We start from the raw sequence: 19,516 nt of genomic DNA on the forward strand, positions 1-19,516 counted from the left end.
TGTGGCGTCTAGCCGCTTTAGCAGCAGCCATTGTTATTGTGGTGGCTGTGGTGGGCCACCCATGTGGAGGTGCTGTTTTTGGCATGCTCCTTGGCACTGGCGGTATGCCTGGTTGTGGGGTGTGTTTGGTCCCCTTCTCCATGCCTCTGGTCCCTCAGCAGGCCCCAAGGCACTGGTGCCATGTGCCTTGTTGTGGGAGAGGGTTCCAGTCCCCTTCTCCATGTCCTGGGTCCCTGGGCAGGCCCTGAGGTACTGGCTCAGTGTGCCTGGTTGTGGGAGGGTGGTCCGGTCCCCTTCTCCATGCCCTGGGTCCCCGGGTGGGCTCCGAGGTGCTGGCATGTTGTGCCTGGTTGTGGGAGAGAGGTCTATTCCTTGTCTTTTTGCCTTGGGTCCCCGGGCAGGCCCCAAAGTGCTGGCATGATATGCCTGGTTGTGGGAGGGTGGACCGGTCCCCTTCTCCATGCCCCGGGTCCCTGGGTGGGCTCCGAGGTGCTGGCATGTTGTGCCTGGCTGTGGGAGGGTGGTCCGGTCCTCGACTCCATATCTCAGGTCCCTGGGTGGGCCCCAAGGCACTGGCTCTGTGTGCCTGGTTGTGGGAGGGTGGTTCGATCCCCTTCTCCATACCCTAGGTCCCTGGGCCGGGCCCAAGGTGCTGGTGTGGTGTTCCTGGTTGTGGGAGAGAGGTCCAGTCCCCTTCCTCATACCCCAGGTCCCAGGTGGGCCCTGGTTGTAGGAGAGAGGTCCATTCCCCTTCTCCATGCCTCGGGTACCCAGGTGGGCCCCGAGGTGCTGGAGTTTTGTGCCTGGTGTGGGAGGAGGGTCCAGTCCCTTTCTGCATGCCTCTGGGCCGGGCAGGCCCCAAGGTGCTTGGCACGGTGTCCCTGGTTGTGGGAGAGAGGTCCAGTCCCCTTCTCCTTGCCTTGGGTCCCTGGGTGGGCCCTGAGGTACTGGCATGGTGTGCCTTGTGGGAGGAGGGTCTGGTTCCTGGCTCCATGCCTTGGGTCACTGGGTGGGACCCAAGGCGCTGGCTTGGTGTGCCTGGTTGTGGGAGGGTGGTCCAGTCTCCCAACTCGATGCCCCAGGTCCCTGGGTGGGCCCCAAGGTGCTGGCGTGGTATGCCTGGTTGTGTGAGAGGGGTCCGGTCCCCTTCTCCATGCCTCAGGAACCCAGGCAGGCCCTGAACCGCTGGCTCAGTATGCCTGGTTGTGGGGGAGAGGTCCGTTCCCCTTCTCCTTGCCTCGGGTCCCTGGGTAGGCCCCAAGGTGCTGGCGTGGTGTGCCTGGTTGTGGGAGGGCGGTCCAGTTCCCTTCTCCATACCTTGGGTCCCTGTGTGGGCCCAGAAGCTCTGGCGCAGTGTGCCTGGTTGTGGGAGAGAGGTCCAATCCCCTTCTCCTTGCCCCTGGTCTCTGGGTGGACTCCGAGGTGCTGGCATGTTGTGCCTGGTTGTGGGAGGGTGGTCTGGTCCCCAACTCCATACCCCGGGTCCCTGGGTGAGCCCCAAGGCACTGGCTCAGTGTGACTGGTTGTGGGAGAGAGGTCTGTTCCCCTTCTCCTTGCCTCAGGTCCCTGGGCAGGCCCCTAGGTGCTGGTGCAGTTTGCCTGGAAGTGGGAGTGGGGTCCAGTCCCCAGATCCAAGCCTCCAGTTCCCAGGCAGGCCCCAAGGTGCTGGTGGTGTGCCTGGGCCAGAACTAATTCTTTGTCCTTTGCTTCTAACATGGGGGAACTTCCTGTGGGAACTAGTACTTGAGCTGTGTGGTTGTTTAAATTGCTACTTTGCTGCTGTTTCCCTAGGGAATGCTTTTTGTGCAGCTTAGGGTTTAATGGTTGACCTTAGAGGTACTTCTGGCTCTCCAGAGACCTGGTGGATCTTTGTTCTGTAGAATCTCTGATCTGGGCCTGAGTTTTTTCAGCAAACTGCACCCCATGCAATTCTGCATTCCTGACCTCTGAGTGGTCCTGTGCTGATTGGGGGGCAGATCAGCTGTCCTTTCTGTGTCCTGGTGTTCCCCTGGTGGGCACGTCTCCCCCACTGATCATGCTGCAAACATTCTCCACCCTGCGCCGGTCCCTTGCGATGACTCACCGGCCTCTGAGTGGCTCCCTTTTTTCAGTTTTTCTGGCTCCTCTCTCCTGTGTGGGTCCACGTGAACCCTATTAGCGGTCTTGCTATCCGAGGGGCCATCAAGGCCCTCTTCTCCCTTGCTGCCTCCAAGTAACTCCATCTGAAGGGCACAGCTGCAGCTCCTGCTGGCTCCTGCTCCATGTACTCAGCAGCTCCAGCCTGAAAGCAGCTACGGCCCGAAATGCTCAGAGCAGCTTTTTCTTTCTCTCATCATAGTTTCTCCCTCCTTCATGAACTCTGTAGGTCTCTCCTCCTCTTCCCCTGAGCTCCAGCGGCCCCAGCTTGGCTGATGTTACATTTTTATAGTTGTAAATTTGGTTGATTTGTGGGAGAGAGTGACGCTGCAGAACGTCTATTCCGCCATCTTGATTGGATCTCGAAAATCTTTTTAATAGCAATTTTTTTCTTTTGCAAATCTTGTTAATGTCTGAGTTAATAGAAAACAGCTGGATTCTCATATTAACTTCTGTATTGAATCTGTTGCAAAATCATGTGTCCAGTATCCTCTGGAAAACTCCACTGGACACTTGTGAAAGAATGAGAATGAAAAGGGCATATGTCTTAGGGGGTTGAATCTGCTTGGGGATCTTTGAGCCTGCTGGATCTGAAGGTCCACGTCTCTCCCTAAACCTGGGAAGTTTTCCATTATTATTTTGCTGAATAGTTTTTCAATGCCTTTTCCTTTCTCCTTCCCTTCTGAAACACCCATGATTCAAATGTTTGTGTGCTTAAGGTTGCTTGCTAGCTCTCTTAGATTTTCTTCATTTTTTAAGTTCTTTTTTCCTTTTTTTGTCTGCCTGGGTTATTTTAAAAAGACTGTCTTCAAGATCAGAAATGCTTTCTTCTGCTTGTTCTAGCCTGCTGCTTAAGTTCTTGGTTGTGTTTTTTGTTTAATTGAATGAATCTTTCAGTTCCGTGAGTTCTGCTACACTCCTCTTAAAAGTATTAATGTCTTTGTAAATTTCCTCCTTCGTATCCTGGACTTTTTTCCTCATTTCATTATGTTGTCTGAGTCTTCTCATATCTCGGTGAGTTTCTTTAAGGTTGTTGCTTGGAATTCCTTTTTAGTCATTTCAAGGGTTTCCAGCTCTGTAGAATATGGTATTTGAGAATTACTCTGTTCTTTTGGTGGTGTCATTTTTTCTTGGGTTTTTGTATTTCTAGTATCTCCATGTTCATGTCTGGTCATCTGGTAGAGTAGTTGCTTCTTCTGTTACTCTAGAATGGGCTTTGAGGAAAGACGTCCTCTTCTTTTTGTGGTCTCCACTGGTGATTCTCCTTGTGTCGGTGCAGTCAAGTGGCTGGTAGGCTGACTGCATGGTGGCTGTGGCTGCTACTGTCCCAGTGAGCTGCTTTTGTGACAGACATGGCTGTGGCGATGACTGTTGGTCCACCCACGTGGAAGTGCTGTTTTCGGCGTGCTCCTGCCTGCTGCTGGGCGGTGGGGGCTGCCCTCTGCTCCTGTCTGCTCACATTAGTGTGTTTAATTATAGGCTGGCCAGTTAGTTCAGTTGGTTAGAGCATGGTGTTGTAACACCAAGGTCAAGGGTTCAGATCCCCTTATCAGCTAGCTGCCAAAAAAGAAAAAGAAAAAAGAAAGAAACTCACGGCCTACTGGGCTGGCCAGTTAGCTCAGTTGGTTAGAGCGCAGTGTAGTGGCAACAAAGTCAAGAGTTCTGATTCCTGTACTGGTTAGCTGCCAAAAACAAGCAAAAAGTGTAGTATGCTTATTATAAATTCAAGGAGGTGTGATAAACGGAGCTGATAAAGTGATTAAGATAATGGTTTTTAAAAAGCAAGGTGTTAGCTTGTAAGAATACTGGTATCCTAGGTTATTCTCTTTTTTCTCAAGGCATAGTTAGTTAATCTCTGGTATGGTTATTGATGGTTATTGATAACATTAACGTTGTTTTTTGGGGGGCAGAATTGTGTTTTGCTGTTTAGTTACAGTATGCCCTTTTTCTCCTCATGTTGTAGATTCGACGGAGGCGCCTTGCACGACTTGCTGGAGGACAGACCTCCCAGCCCACCACCCCGCTCACCTCCCCCCAGAGGGAGAACCCTCCTGGGCCTCCTATAGCCGCATCAGCCCCTGGCCCCTCCCAGAGTCTTGGTCTCAATGTCCACAACATGACCCCAGCTACCTCCCCAATAGGTGCATCAGGTAAGCCTTAGCTTTATACCTTTTAGCTTTCTATTAAGCTGCTATTTCCACAACAGTTTGAAACAAACTGAACATCAGCTTTTTAAAATCCTGCAAGCAGTAGTTTAAAGATAAAGACCACTGCAGTGTGTTTTGTTATTGTCTATTCATTTTGATAATAATTTGTTAAGACTAATTGTTTTTCTTTCCATAACTTTTATCTTTTTTTTCAAACAGGCTCAGGTCTTATCTCTGATGGCAAGGTGATTAAGACTGAATTTGGTTCTGCTGATATTATGAATTTGGTTCGTGCTTTTCTTTTAAGATAAAATAATATGAAAATGCAAGATTGATATAATGGTCAAATGACAAGCCTCTAAGTACGGATTTTCTTGTCTTCACTCTACATTGACACAGAACTTTTTCTCTAAATTTTCAGGGCATAAAACTTCACCTGACGTGATATTTTATAACTGTCTCAAAGACATATATTTAACTATGGTAAAGGTTTGTTTTTGATAATAAATAAGCTCCTGGTTGATATCCAGGACCATCTTTGTTGGGGAATGATGATATTGACTCATACTGTATATTTGAAATATTTGTTTTTCTAAGTGAATCTTTCTGTCAATGCAATATATTGTCATTATAGTAATTTTTATAATTATTATTTTATAATTACTTAAGACTCTAGTTATGAAAAAGTAGGTGCCAAGAGACCTACATTTATCATTATATCTAATAATTTCATATATGATTGTTAGTTCTATAGTTGTGTTTTTGGCGGCTGGCTGGTATGGGGAATTCAAACCCTTGACCTTGGTGTTACTAGCACCATGCTCTAACCATGTGAGCTAAGCAGCCAGCTCTAGTTCCATAGTTATTTAATGAACTCTCCCTTAGTCAGCCTTCGAAATAATCTGTCTGCCTGACCTAGGATTATTTGTCAATTAAAAATATATGCAGAGTTTCTGTTACTATAACTTGTTAGGCATCAATGTAGACTCCTCCCCATTTCTATATAATTGTTTTTCCATAATTCTGTTAATTATAAGAAAGATTCCTGCCATAATATCAATTAGTAATAAAAAATACCTTTGCCTGAATTGTCTCCTCTGTATGTCTTTGAGAAGCTGCGATGGTCTTTTGGTAAGGTTGAAGGGTTCAGAATTCCCAGTGGCGATTTTATTTTTAACATGGAAATGGTGCTAATGACAGTGCTGTTTGTCCCACCATGATCAGGCCACACCTAGAATCTTGGAATTTGTCCAGGGGCCACGATTCTGATTAAATTCCATTCCCTACTTACTCTCTGTCTCATGCAATGAAACAAGGCTAGAGGGAAACTCAGAACCATGCTATCTGTCTCATTTCAAATTCGTGATCACAAACTCAAGTGGACCCTTAATACTGGCAGGCAATTATACCATATTTCCCACATCACTCTCCCACTCGGCTAGTGTATTTCACACCTTCTCCTCCAGTGTGCAGCACCTCATTCTCTATGCATACTCTTTCAGCTGATGGCCTGGCTTCCTATTTCATTGGGAAAACAGATGGAGGCAGAAGGGAACCTCTGTAAGCTCCCATCAGTACGTCTACTACCTGTCTGTTACGCATACCTAGTTCTTGTTATGCATGAACTGTCGCCATTCCTGTTGAAGACTTCACCCCAGATCCCATCTCCTCCCACCTACTCAGAGCCATCACTGCTGGAGAGCAGTTCCCTTCTACCACTTCTTCCGATATTCCAAGTAGTTTTTTTTTTAAAACAGCCTATATGCATGCTATTACTTCTCTCATTATGGGAATGAAAAAAGGAACTCTCTTGATCTCATTTCCCCTGCCAGCTTCCACCCCACATCTCTGCACCACTTCACAATGAAACTTCTGGAATGAGTTGCCTATCCTCTCTGTCTCCTTCTTCTGTTCTTGCACCTTCTGCTGACTCAACTCCAGTCAGGTGAGGCCTCGAGTAGTCTGCTCTGAGTCACCATCTGGTCTGACCTGTCAGGCTCAGTTGACGTGGCTTTCACCCTCTTCTCCTTGAAACACTTTTTTCTTTTGGCTTCCAGTACACCACGCTCTCCTGGTTTTCATCCTATCTCTGTTTCTTCTTATTTCTTTGTATGCTTCCTTTTCATTTCCCTGATGTCTAAATGTTAGGATGTCAGGGCTCAGTATTTAGCCTCCGGTCTTCTCTATCTATGTTGATTCTCTTATTGATTTCATTTGGTTTCCTGGCTTTAATTACTATCTCTAATCTGATGATTCCTAAGTTTATATATCCAGCTCAGACCTACTCCTTGAACCTTCGACTCATACATCCAGCCACCTACTTGACATCTCTACTTGGTTGTGTAATAAGCATCTCACAGTTAACATATCCAAAATCAGGCTTTGATATTTCCTCACATCTTATCTTCTCCCAGGACCCTATCTCAATAAATGACAACTCATTTTTTTCTAGTAGCTTAAGCCTAAATCATTATCTCTTCTCTTTATCTCATGTTCTAGATCGAGAGTTGACACACTGTCACTGTAAAGGGCCAGATAATAAGTGTTTTTGGCCATAAGGTATTTATCTCTGCCTCTATAGCACAAAAGCAGCCATAGACAGTATGTAAATGAACAAGCATGACTGTGTTCCAATAAAACTTCATGTACGGAAACAGACCGTAGGCCTGACTTGGCCTGTGTTCTGGATCTTGCTTACCCCTGCTCTAGATCTGTTAAAAAACTAGATCCAGATCAGATTCTTACCACGTCATCTCTTATCATCATCTCCACGGCTACTACCCAGGTCCAGTGCACCAGCATCTCTCTTGCCTGGTTTACTGGAGCAGCGTCCTAACTGGTGTCTCCTCCCCGCCTTGCTTCACTAATGTCTGTTCTCATTGTAGAGCCAGAGGTGCCCCACTAAACCATAAGTTCAGTGTTGTATCACAGCAGGTTTATTATATTATCACAAACTAATAGGAAAACTTGGGCAACTCTTTAAATGGTTTTTGCTAGTACACCTCTATGCTATGAAGTCTTGATTATGTTTCTTACATAATCACCATTATTTATAATCACAAACAGGTATTTATTATTAGCTATGCTTTGGCAGGTTGGATAAACAAGTTTTTGTGATTTCTTAAACAAGTTTAGAAAAAAAAAAAAAAAAAAAAAAACCAGGGGCCGGCCCGTGGCTCACTCGGGAGAGTGCGGTGCTGATAACACCAAGGCCCCGAGTTTGGATCCCATATATGGATGGCCGGTTCGCTCACTAGCTGAGTGTGGTGCTGACAACACCAAGTCAAGGGTAAAGATCCCCTTACCGGTCATCTTTTAAAAAAAAAAAAAAGAAAGAAAGAAAGAAAGAAAAAAAACCCAGAAAACAAAACCCCTTGTAAGACAGGTCATGTCATTTCTCTGTGCAGAACCCTCTGTTGGATCCCTGCCTTACTCAGAGTGAAAGTCAAAGTCCCCACGTGACCCAGGGCTGCGTGTGATCTAGCCCTGTTATGTCCCTGACCTCTGTCTCTCACTACTCTTCTCCTCGCTCCCTTTGCTCCAGGCATACTGGCTTCTGTGCTGTTCCTGGAACATTCCACGCATAATCTTAGTTTGGACATTTGCATTTGCTGTTTCTGTGCCTAGAATGCTCAGGCCCTAGCAATCCACTTCGCTTTTATACTCAACACTTCAGGTGTTTATTCAAGTGTCACTTTCTCAATTAGACCTTCTTTGGCCACTGTGTCTGTAATTGCAAACTCTGTCTGACACAGGTACCTTTTCTTCCAGCTTTTATCACTGTGTATTACTTGTATATCCCATTTTATCTGCCTCACCTACTACAGTGTAATCTCTATGGGGGCAGGGACTTGTGTCCATCTTGTTCGCTGCTATGTCACCAGTGCCTTCAACAGTGCCTGGTACAAGGTAAGCATCTAATAAAAATGTGTTGAATTAATAAAATAATCACAAGAGAAAAAGGCTAAAACAATATAGGCATGTGTAGCTTAAAGGTATTTCAAGAAAATGGGATAGCTGCACATTAAAACATGTGAAAAGTTGCCACAAGGAAGATGATGGCTCCTGCTTGTTTTCTGTGATCCTATCAGTTAGACTTAGGGCCAGTGGGTAGATTTGTTACCCACTGAATGTGAAGGAGAGACTTTTGTTGCAGAACAAGAAGTGCTTTCTGATAGAGACAAATACTGGGTGGGCTGTCACCCATGGTAAGGAGTGACTTGGCTGTCACTTGGCAGCCTGCTTAGTTGGGGTGCTTTCAGTTGTAAGGAACTAAAGCAAGGACTGGGAAGCTGTAGGTGGTCCTACAAGTTGCTTCTCCCATCTGTAGTCCCAGCCTCTTGCAGGAATTCTGCTGCTGTGTTAGTTTTTTGTCTCACAAGTCTGGAGGCCAGAAGTCCTAAGTCAAGGTGTCAGCAAGGCTGTGCTCCCTCTGGAGGCTACCAGAAAGAATCCTTTTTGCCTCTTCCATCTTCTGGTGGTTGCTGGCAGTCCTGAGCATTTCTTGGTTCGTGGCCGTATAATCCAGTCTCTGCCTTCATCTTCCCACGGCCGTCTTCCCTGTGTGTGTGTCTGTATCCAAATTTCCCTCCTCGTATAAGGACACTAGTCATTGGATTAGAGCCTACCTTACTTAATCCGGTATATAACCTCATCTTAACTTTCTTATGTCTGCAAAGACCCTACTTCCAAATAGGAATATTGTTTATTTACTTGTTTGTTTTTATCTCTGTCCCCTCCTCCCTTTGAACATAAGGTTAGAACGGGGACCTTGTCAGTGTTGGTAATCCCCTTACCCCAGCACCATGCTTAGCACATGGTAGACACTCTAAATGCCGGTAGTTAATTGAATAAATAAAGGAAAGAAATATTTTTTGTTGGAAGTGTTAGAAGCAAAATAAGTTCCATTTAAAGAACATTGACTAACATTATTCTTTTCATCATGACCAGCAGGTCTGTCTCGTTTTTTCCTGGTGCTCTGAACAGAATTTTTAAAACCCCTAAACTTATTCATTTTCTTCTGAAACTAAAAAAAAAAAAGCGAGAGATTGGTAAAAGGTCACAAAAAATGTTTATATTGTGTAATGTTGAATATACTAATTATAAATCACATATTGCACACAGGTATTGATAGTGCTGTACCCCACAGATATGTACAATCACTTATGTTTCAATAAAAAAAAGATTATTACAAAATATCTCAGATGTACATGATAACATAAATAATGCCTGTGAAGCCCCCTGTGGAATCCCTGGTTCTGCACACTCCCTCCCCACCAGTAGGTCACTGCTGTTCTGAATTTGTAGTTACCATTCTCAGACTCTCCTTAATTTTTTTTTACTGCTTTGTCGTATGGCATTGCTTTTGCCTCTCTTAACACTTTATGTATATGGGTAATTCTTTTCTTACAGATGATTGCCATTTTTTTTTTTTACAGTCCTCATTGATTATGTTACTTTTACATTGAAAACTCAGGGCTTACTGCAGGTTACACACACAGTGCTAGGTCATGGGAGTGCAAAGATAAGACTTCATTTCTTTCCTTGAAGAGCTCACAGTTCAGTAGGGGAGAAAGTGTTCTGATTCCTTTTTAAAATCGGTACTTATTAAATTCCTGAGCTGGACAAACTAGTTTTCTTAGTTCCGTCCCCCATTTTCATTTTTTTTTTAATTTTTTAATTTTTTAAAAAAGATGACCGGTAAGGGGATCTTAACCCTTGGCTTGGTGTTGTCAGCACCACGCTCAGCCAGTGAGCTAACCGGCCATCCCTGTATGGGATCTGAACCCATGGCCTTGTTGTTATCAGCACCACACTCTCCCACGTGAGCCACAGGCTGGCCCTTCCCTCCCCCATTTTTAGATCATTTTGTGATGGCCTTATTTTCAGAACTTTTTAAGCCTCTTAGACGATTTTATTTAACATTCTCTTTTGGAACTACACTGTCTTCCTGAAGTTCCCTTCATGTTTACCCATCAAACATCCCAAATTTGTCTAAGCCTTAGCCTTCCTAGCTGTTGGGACCTCTTTGAAGATGTGGTCATTCTTGCTCAAGATTCCCTCAATGAATCCTTTATCAACCAGTGTCATCTTGACAGGTTTAGTAGGTCTTGTGGAACAGGTCCTCTAGTTACCTTTAAATGCTCTAGAACTGAAGTTAGCAGATGTTGTTCCACAGTTCCCCTTGACAAACTGGCGAAGCCTTTGATTGACTTCTCAAAATATATTTTTAAATGCATATAATAAAATACAAAGGATTACAAAGGAAACCAATTATATAGTAATATAGTTATCAAAATATTTTTAAAGATGTAATACAGTTATTAGTATTCACCTTTATTAACACTTTAAATAAAAGATATGGTAGCTAGTTAAATTATTACTTTTGAGCCCCTGAGTTCTGTTTCCATCTGTGGACCCTAGCTAATGACCCTCTGCTCTGGGAGCAGAAATGAACAATGGGCCTTTTTAGAACTAGTGAGAAGCCAAATGATATGTTTGGCCTCTGGGCTAGTTCTGGGGTCTGGATCAGAAATGCAGAATCCATTTCCTCTGTCTGATTGCTAGTCTTTAATATACTTAACAATAATTTAACTTAAAATTCTTTTTTAACATTATGTTTGCACAAATGATCTTTGTCCTGCTTCTGTTCATGCATTTGAATACTTGAATAAATGGCTTCTATTTGCTGAACACTGTAATAGGAGCTAGGGATGCAAAGATGGGTAAGTCTCACTGCTGAGCACGAGGAAACAGACTTGTGAAGAGTTCCAGGTGCTGGTGCTCTGTACTTGACAGAGTACATCCATAAATAGTCACTTACGCAGGCTCACGGCTATGTGCTGTTGCCTTTTTTTGGAGCTTTTTCACATAGGTATTTATCTGATTGAAAAATCTGTCTTGGTGGGAATATGAATTAATACAGCCATTATGGAAAACAGCATGGAAGTTCCTCAGGGAACTAAAAACAAAGTTACCATTTGATCCAGCAATCCCACTTCTGGGTATATATCCAGAGGAATTGAAATCAGTATGTCAAAGAGATGTCTGCACTCCCATGGAAGCAACCTAGGTGTCCATCATCAGATGAATGGATAAAGAAAATGTGGTGTATATACACAATGAAATACTCTCAGCCTTTAAAAAGAAGGAAATTTTGTCATTTGTGACACCATGAATGAACCTGGAGAACACTATGCTAAGTGAAGTAAGCCAGGTGCAGAAAGACAAATACTGTATGATCTTACTTATATGTGGAATCTAAAAAAGTCAAACTCATAGAAATTCATAGACAGTGGAAAGGTGGTTACCAGAGCTTAGGGGGCATGTGGAGTAGATGTGGAAAGGAAGATGTTAAAGAAAGAGTACAAAATTTCAGTTAGATAAGAGGAATTAGCTTTAGTGATTTATTGCACAGAATGGTGGCTGTAATAAATAATAATGCATTGCACATTTCAAAAAACTTTTTGCCTGGGATTATTACTTTTAAAAAATGGGGAACATCCTTCCATATCCTACTACAATTGTTATTGTTATTGCTTCAAGTTTGCTTGCTGTTCATCTCTTTTACATTTTAGTTTATGTTTGTTACCAATAATTTATTGACCACTGTAATGTAGGCTTCATTTAATAAATTTATTTAGATCCCCCGCCATGTGTTAGCTTCTTTTATAGGCTATGAAAAATATATATAATATAAAAAATATATAATATATTTTTTACCCCCCCCCCATGTATTAGGCTATGAAAAAAATCATAAAATCTATCAGATGGCAATAATTTTTGTGGAGAAAAATAAAACAGAATGTTGGAATAAGTACTGCTGGGGAGGACACATTGTTGCTATTTTAAATAAGAGAGCCAACTGTAGGCCTCATTAGAAGGGTGACATTTTTAGCAGAGCTTGAATGAAGTGAGGAAGCAAACCAAGTGGATATCTATGGGGCTGTCTTTCCAGACAGAAGAAAAACAGATGCAAAGAAAGGGCTTGGTGATGATCGATAAAAGGCGGGGGTGGAGCAGTCATCCTCCATTTCCCCTCAATTTCCTTCTCCAATTTTGAGACTTTAATGAACATCATTATTGCTCAGTAGTACATTTCTAGGAATTTCAACCAAATTGAAGTCATTCTTTGATAGTAAATTGTCTTTGGCTAAGAATGTTATCAGGAATGACAATAACATTATAACCTTTTGCTGTATAATTGATTGCTGTGTGAAAATGCTAATTTTTTCTTCTTCTACTTGGTCCACAGCTTGGGAGAGGGAGAGAGATCAAGGGTGGTTAAGAAGCTGGCTAGAGGCAGAGGCTCATGCAGAAGCCCCAAGGCCCAAGGGTTGCAGCAGGATCCCTAAATGGCTCCTAGGGCTTGTGAGGTGCCTAGTAGTGGTTGAAATCCTTTGCTTTTAGTTTGTACATTTTAGTTCTCTTGAGTTGTGACAGGTGTGTCCTATGCCGGCCAGATTTCTTCATCTCACTGGAGAGGACTTTTGGCCACCAAGGGGGTATGTTCTATTAGTTCTGGGCTCTATCATATAGCCTTATTCATAGGGTCATACTACTTTGTGAACCTGGTAAAAGTGCTGATGTCTTGCTAGTGAGAAGCATGTAGTGCTGGGAATCAGCTTCCTTTTTCGACTTGGAGTTGATCATCTCCCTTATCCCCCTCTCCTCCTTTGTGCTAACCTGGTCCTGCAACCTCTGCTGTCCTCATAGCTTTGCCAGCTGCCTGCATCTGACTCCACACTGCTCACCAGCACTCTGCCTGCACAGTGGGACGTGAACCATGTCACAATACTGCTTTCATTCCCTCAGTCAGGCTTCCAGGTATACCACAGGGATAAATATTGCATGTGAAAGTAGTTTCCATAAAATGTAGTCCCTGTCCTGTAGGGAACTTACAGCTTATAGGAAAAGTAAGACATGTCAGTAACCTGCTCAAAGGCCTTCCTTCCTTGTCTCCTTATTCACAGCTGTAATCTAGTTCGAGGGCTTTCCAGGTTCTCAGCATTCAGGCTCTACCCTCCTTTTGTAACTCAGTGTCCTGATTTTCAGATCATGTTTTCTGTTTCTATCCCAACCATGTTACTTGCCCCAGAAGGCTTCTAATTTGTAGAGACTGTGCCACACAAACCATTCTTAGTTTTGTGCACATTTGTCTTGTTTTTCTAACTAGATTAGAAACTCTGCAAAAAAACCCTGTCTTCTCTCTCTCTCATCTGTTGAGCTCATAGTTACGTGTCGAGGAACTAATGGGCTGGTTGCTTTGGGAATATGCTGGTCACATTTCTCACCATCTCTCCGCAGTTTTCCAATTGGGGTCTAGGGGAAATGAGTTTAAGAAAAAATTAAGGTTTTGGCATCTTTGGATGCAGCAGGGTTTGTCACCTTTAACACTTAGAGTTGAGTGTTTGTACTTTGAGAGCCTTAATGTTGAGTCCCATGCAACCTCCCGCAAAAGCGTGTTGAGCAGGTTTGGCAGCATTGGCCGTGGACTCCTGAGCCACACCTGCCCTTTTGCCTTATCCATCCCCTTTCCTGTAGATAAGCAGAACCCCTCTGTTCCTTCTGCTTCTCCCACTGAAATGAGATGTGTGATTCTAAAGAAAGACCAAAAATAATCTATTGCCTGTATAGCCCCAGGCCTCTTGATTACAGGCGGTTCTGTTAAATCAGGTGACTGATCTTCCCAGGGCTCCCTGAACCTAGTAGATGAAAGAGCCTAGCTCAACACTGAGCTGAGAGAGAGACTTTGTGAAGTGTTGGAAAGTGCCAAGCAGGCAATGTGGTGTCATTTGGTTTCTTTTATTTCTAAAATGTGTATATATTTAGAAATGGGGATGCATAGTCGAGTGTTTAGATTTGTTATTGTAAACTATAAAGCACGGTTCTTTTAAAATAACCAAATGCTTAATTTCTAACTTTAATAGAACTGGAAAGGGCTGGAGATTTTTCTGCTTCAGTCTCATCATTCTACAGATAAAGAAACTGAGGCATGTAGAACTGAAATGCCTTAACAAGTTACAGAATGTGCTGATAGCATCCATTTAATGCTACAACCATAAATTTAGAAAGTATTCTCAAAAGCCCTATTGTAGTCAGTAATATATATTAAATATCTACTGTGAAGTGCACTCTGTTAGTTATTAGGGGCAGGGGAAATGGTTCTAGATACAGAAATAAATGTGGTATGGTGACTGTTTTTAGGGAACTCAAAAATCCAGTTATATGTATGTATCCTTTTTAGACTACAGGAGCTAGGTGGACTATAATTTGTTCACTGTGAGTTTTTGGGGGGCGTGGGGGGGCTGGCCAGTATGGGGATCCAAACCCTTGACTTTGGTGTTACAAGGCCGTGCTCTAACCAACTGAGCTAACTGGCCAGCTCTCATTGTGAATTTTTTACACTACTGTAAGTATGGAAGCAGTAGTGGGTCAACAGGAGTAATACTTCATGTGATTATTGGAGCTGATAGGTTGGGAGAAGTCATTGAACACTGGTGGGATGTTTGCCGCTGTCTCTTGCCTAGTACTGAAAATGGAGTAGACCAGAGTAAGCGTTGAGGTAGCGAAGGCTGGCCTGTTCTCTACACGCAGGGCTTTGTCCTGGTTTCTAATTCCGTACTTGTCTGATGCATACAGGTGTACCTGTGGAGTTTATAAACACTTTCACATTTGGTATTTCATTGGATCTTCACAACAGAACTGTGAGGCGGGCTGCACAGATACCAATATTACCCGATTACGGGTGAAAATATTAAGTGATTCACTCAAGGTTACATAACTACAAATCATGAAATCAGGGCTCCAATCCTACTCTTTTTGTTAAATAAACATTTATTTTGGAATAATTTTCAATTTACAGAAAAGTTACAGGGAATTCCCATGTGCCCTTTTTCTAGTCTCTCCTAATATCTGGTACATTTGTCAAAGCTCAGGAATTAGACTTGGTATTACTATTAACTAAACTAAACATGGGTCTTCTTAGTCTCCTTTGGTCTGTGACAATATCACAGTCTTGGTTTTCATTATGTTGACAGTTTTGAAGAGTATTAGTCAGTACTTTGGAGAATGTCTTTTAATTTGGCTTGGCCTGCTGTGTTTTTCTCATGATTATACTGGGGTTATTTCGGGGAAGAACGTCATGCAGGTGAAGTACCCTTCCCATCACATCCTGTGGGGTATGTAACATCCATCTGACATCCCTGGTGACATTAACCATCATCACCATCACGGGTGAAGGTTGCTCTTGCCATGTTTCTCCACTGTAAAGTTACTATTTTTTCGTTTTTGTATTCAATTAGTTGGTATTGAGTTCCTAAGTGGAGACCGCACTCAAGAAATGGGAATTGGGGCCGAGCCCGTGGTGCACTCGGTAGAGTGCTGCGCTGGGAGCATGGCGACGCTCCCGCCGCGGGTTCGGATCCTCTATAGGAATGACCAGTGCACTCACTGGCTGAGTGCTGGTCACGAAAAAACGACAAAAAAAAAAAAAAAAGAAATGGGAATTGAGCTTCACCTTGTGGAGTGTGGGAATATCTATATATATTCTGTGGAATTCTTCTCTAAGGATGATTTGTCTCTTCTCCCGTTATTTATTTAATCTCTTATGTCAATATGAACCCATGCATATCTATTTTATACTTTGGGTTATAATCCAAATAGCTACATTACTTATTTCACACGAATTGCTCCAGTCTTGGGCATGGGAGCTCTTTCGGATCCTCTGTCCATTTGACATGCGTCTTCTTTTATTTTTTTGAGCACTTTCTTCTGGCAGTATAAGGTGCTCCAGGCTCATCTTGGTTTTTCCCTGCCAAAACTCTAGAATAGACCATTTCTTCAAGGAGCAGTCCTGGACTTTTGACCTCAGGTGTATGATTCTTTGCATGATTCCTCTGTCTCATAAATATGAAGATCAAAGCAGTTTCCAAATTTTGGTTGTTGGTTTTCTTGTCCCAATATATTAGATACCATTGTTTCTCTTTATGGGTTTGAAATTTTATTTGTGTTTATTCACAAGAACAAAATGTTTTCACCAGGAAGTGTGCTGCTGATAAGATGTGTCAGTCTGCTGTATGGAATCGAATATGTTCATTATAAATAGTTTTGAGGAGTGAGACTTGGTATTGGCCAAATAAAATATGAGTATACTTTGTATTTTCTATGAATGTCAAGATCTATGTAAATAAATTGTAGAATTTTGATTATTAATATTCCTTTTATAGGAATACTTTTGTTTCTGTCATTTTGGAGTGCATAAAACATATAGCTTTGGTTTAAAATAGATGATCAAAGGACTTTCAGCAGTCTGGGGTAGAGGGAATAGCAGCATTATATGAGGAATCAGGAGACCTGTGTTTTAATCTTTGCTGTGTTTCTAACATGGCACAGGTCCTAAGGGAAGTTTTTAAACTTCATAGATCTTGATATTCTTATCTGTAAAAGAAGAGGGTTGGACAAGATCTTTAAGGTCAACCACCCTTCTCCCTTTTTTTAAACAGCTTTATTGAGGTGTTAAGTTCCCTTCTGGCAATTCTGTTGTTCTTTTTATATTAGAATTTAGCAAATCTGTTCATTTGTGTGTGTGTGTGTACAGTACTGGAACAGGCCTAGTGTTACAGGTTAAAAATAGGCATTTGGTTCTAGTTTGTACTTGAAAGGAAATATCATTCAGGAAATACTACAATACCGAGAGGAAAGTCTTACAGAAATAAAATCCTTCTTATTTCCTTTAACAATCTGATCTTCCACACAGAATGTGTAATTTACCTTTAACAAGCTATTATCACAGAAGTTTGGAAACTGCCATCTCAAATGTCTGTAATTCATATTTTATAAAGCAGACATGGCTTCTCCATGTTTTGTTACACAAACCCTCACTTTTGCAAAATTCATTTCTAAGTTGATATGTGGGGATTTTATTCATCTTCTGAAAGAGGATCAGTGGAGGTTGTGTCTTTGTTTTACTTCTTTAATATTTGGCTTTACAGAGATGAAGGAAGGAAAAGAAAATTTAGTTCCTTGAAGCTTGGTTTCCTGACTGTGATTTCTCAAGTTAGGGGTGAGAGAGGGTAAAGTCAACAAGAGAGTGTGTGTGGTTTGAAAACACAGTGATATTTCGTACTACTGTTTTGATGTATTTTAGTCACAGTTTATATTGATTTCTATAAAATAAAGTAAAACAGGCCATCGGTTTTTAAAGTTTAAGACAGGAGTTGGGATCACATGGTGTATAGTGATTGAGAAACACGGATACACATAAGAAATTGGGGAGAATTACCCCACTTGACCTGGAATGTGAATATCACACGGAAGGTACAGGAAAAAATGAGTTCAGAGAAATACGGTATATCACACTATATAGTATACTGTGGTACTGTATTACCAATACTACGGTATTGTACACATACTATACCATAATATACTATGTTGAAAGTGTAGTTTGTTAAGCAATTTATTGTAATTATTGGCTTAATTTTAGAACTGGTTTTATAGGACAGAAATTTTAAAGCCTGCTTAATTGATATCCCATAAAAATTGTTGAACTTTATTATTAATTTTAATTTTAAAAGTGACCTTTCGTTGTGATAGATAAAATAATATTCTCCTGTGGACATTGTTGATGTTCTGTTATTTATGTCTTCAGTAAATATCTATTGAAAACTTACCTTGGGTTACACTTCCTGAATTAATGCTTTTAAAGTTTTACTGTCTTCTACAAGCTTATTTTAGAATTCTTACTACATTAGACACTTTGTGTATTTTACTTGATTCTTCTTAGGAATAGCTTCCTGAGAAACTAAGAAAATTTAGTTTCTTGTTTCCTTCTTAAGTTTTGCAGAAGTTCTGATAAACTAATATATGTTAAAAACTACTGTCAAGAATGGACAAATGTTTTATTAAGTGAAGAGAGATCTTAAAGGGTGGCGAGTTCACTTAGATTGTTGGGAGAGTTAAAATTTTATCCATTTTGTAATTGTTTCAGTTATAACTGGTAACTTAAGTGTTATTTTTTTCTCTCAAAAACGTGAGTCTCATTTTCCTTTTAGCAACATAGGTATATATTTTAGATTACTGGCAAATACCTGGGTAGACATTCCTTTTTTTTTTTTTTTTTTTCTTTTTGATAGATATTCATAGAAATAAAATTATTTTTTAATTACATGAAAAATATGATTTTAAAGACATTGATGAAGAAATTGCTATGAGGAATAATTTGTCCCTGTACTAATGACTACAGTTTCACTATAAGCTCTATGAGGGCAAAGACGGTGTCAGGTTTTTTATTTTCACCAAGATGTTCACTTAATAAGTGAACTGATCTATTTTGAAGGACATTGCTTAGTTGAGTCTATTTGCATTTATCAACATTATTATGAAAATATCAAACATACAGCAAAGTTGAAAGAATTTTGCTGTGAACACTCATATGCCTACCATCTAGATTTTTCTACTAGCGTTTTATTATACTTGCTTTATCAAACATCTGTCTGCCCATTAAGGTATCTTATTTTTGGTGCATTTCAAGGATTTTCCTGGTCTATCGTAGAAGCTAATTTGTATTCAGGGACCATAGTTTGAATTGGTGGGAAAGGAGATGATAAGTCAGCTTTAGACATCAGATGTACCTCTGTTACTGACCTCAGAAAAATTATATTGATAAATTATGATTTCTTACTAATGTTCCTATGGTTTTTAATATTATTTCCAGCATTTGATGTAATTGTCTGATAGAAATTCCTCAGTTTCTGAATATCGTGATGGTATGAATGCAGATCGTGCATGTTTACCGTTGCTGTTACAAACAGCTTTACCATTATTTCAGATGGGCTTACTTTTTCATGTGCTTTCTGTTTAGGAGTAGCCCATCGAAGCCAGAGCAGTGAAGGAGTCAGTTCTCTCAGCAGCTCACCCTCCAATAGCCTTGAAACACAGTCTCAGTCTCTTTCCCGTTCTCAGAGCATGGATATCGATGGTGTCTCTTGTGAGAAAAGGTAAAGTGAAGCCAATTTTCTGATATGTTGTTTTATTTGTGGAAAGGGGAAGATTCGTTCACTTTAGTCTCTAGTCCAGTAGCCTCAAATGCCAGCCCAGAGACCCAGGCCAGTCCTTAGCAGATTAGAGCTAAATTTATTAAATTTAAAGGTCTTTGTATTATTCTGGAATGTTCATTATACTTTTTTGTTGTTGTTGTTAAATACCTTTTATGAAATAATGGGTGTAGGTGGTTA

At 41.5% G+C, this 19,516-nt stretch overlaps 1 protein-coding gene across 1 annotated transcript in view; it reads left to right on the forward strand.

Moving 5' to 3' along the window:
• Positions 1–19,516, forward strand: part of UBE4B (ubiquitination factor E4B) — a 123,767-nt gene that overhangs the window by 38,429 nt on the left and 65,822 nt on the right. The window contains exons 2-3 of the mRNA XM_063104746.1: positions 4,100–4,286; positions 19,144–19,279. Coding sequence (XP_062960816.1) covers positions 4,100–4,286; positions 19,144–19,279 — 323 coding nt within the window. The remainder of the gene's footprint in view (positions 1–4,099; positions 4,287–19,143; positions 19,280–19,516) is intronic.

This window comes from Cynocephalus volans, chromosome 8, assembly GCF_027409185.1.
Source record: "Cynocephalus volans isolate mCynVol1 chromosome 8, mCynVol1.pri, whole genome shotgun sequence".
Taxonomy (NCBI): Eukaryota; Metazoa; Chordata; class Mammalia; order Dermoptera; family Cynocephalidae; genus Cynocephalus; species Cynocephalus volans.